The sequence below is a fragment of the Aureococcus anophagefferens genome (assembly GCF_000186865.1).
Source record: "Aureococcus anophagefferens unplaced genomic scaffold AURANscaffold_2, whole genome shotgun sequence".
Lineage (NCBI taxonomy): Eukaryota > Pelagophyceae > Pelagomonadales > Pelagomonadaceae > Aureococcus > Aureococcus anophagefferens.
Window position 1 is genome coordinate 730,099 of NW_008705562.1, and position 945 is coordinate 731,043.

At 78.8% G+C, this 945-nt stretch overlaps 1 protein-coding gene across 1 annotated transcript in view; it reads right to left on the reverse strand.

Moving 5' to 3' along the window:
• Positions 1 to 917, reverse strand: part of AURANDRAFT_61089 (hypothetical protein) — a gene marked incomplete at both ends in the record, with an annotated part of 5,782 nt that extends 4,865 nt beyond the window's left edge. The window contains one exon of the mRNA XM_009035215.1: positions 75 to 917. Within this exon, the coding sequence (XP_009033463.1) occupies positions 75 to 917 (843 nt within the window). The remainder of the gene's footprint in view (positions 1 to 74) is intronic.
• Between the last annotated feature and the right edge of the window lie 28 nt (positions 918 to 945).

The window sequence follows — 945 nt, forward strand, 5'->3', positions numbered from 1 at the left end:
CGCGGCGCGGCGGGGTCGCGGCGCCGCGGCGGGTGGCGCCGCCGGTGCGCGTCGAGCGCCGCGTCGAGCAACACCGCCTCCTCGGGCGACCGCGGCGCCGCGCCCGCGGGGCTCGCGCAGCTCGCGGCGGGCTCGACGGCGAGGGGCACGTCGTAGGCCGCGAGCGTGTCGAAGATGGCCAACAGCGTCTCGAGGCACTCGCGGCGCAGGTCCTCGAGCGACTCCGCGGCGGCGCCCGCGGCCGCGGGCGCCGACGCCGTCGCGACGAGCGCGTGGAGGCACCGGGGCCGGCTCAGCCACGTCGCGCCGGGCAGCTCCGCGACGCACTGGGCGCGCAGCCGCCCCGCGGCCTCGCGCGCCGCCGCGACGGCCGCGGCGTCGCCGCGGCGGCCGCCGACGGCGTCCGCGAGCCGCCGGAGCTCGCCCTCGGCCTCGAGCAGCCGCCGCTCGTCGCTCCGGCAGAGCACGGACGCGATGGGGCGCCAGCCGTGCTCGAGCTGGCTCGCCGCCGTGACGACGATCTCTTGTTGTTCTTCTTGGGGGTCCCGTTCGTCCTCGACGACGTCCTCGACGACGTCGTCGACGACGGCCGCGACGACGTCGACGGCCGCGTCCGCGGCGGCCGCGTCGCCGTAGTAGCCGGCCTCCGGCGGCGTCGCGAGCACGGCCCGCAGCACGGCGTCGACGCCGGGGCAGGGCAGCGCTGCGCCCGCGGCGAACGCGCCGAGGCGCGCGACGCCGTCGCAGTCGCGCGCCGCCGCGGCGCCCGCGCCGTGGCGCTCGACGACGACGAGCAGCAGCTTCGCCGCGCGCGCGAGGAAGGACCCGTCGGGCTCCTCGGCCTCGAGCTCGACGAACCGCACGGCGTGCGCGACGACGTCGTGCGCCGGCAGGTCGAGCACGCCGACGAGACCCATTTCGAGCTTCGATGTAATGTTCTGGAGG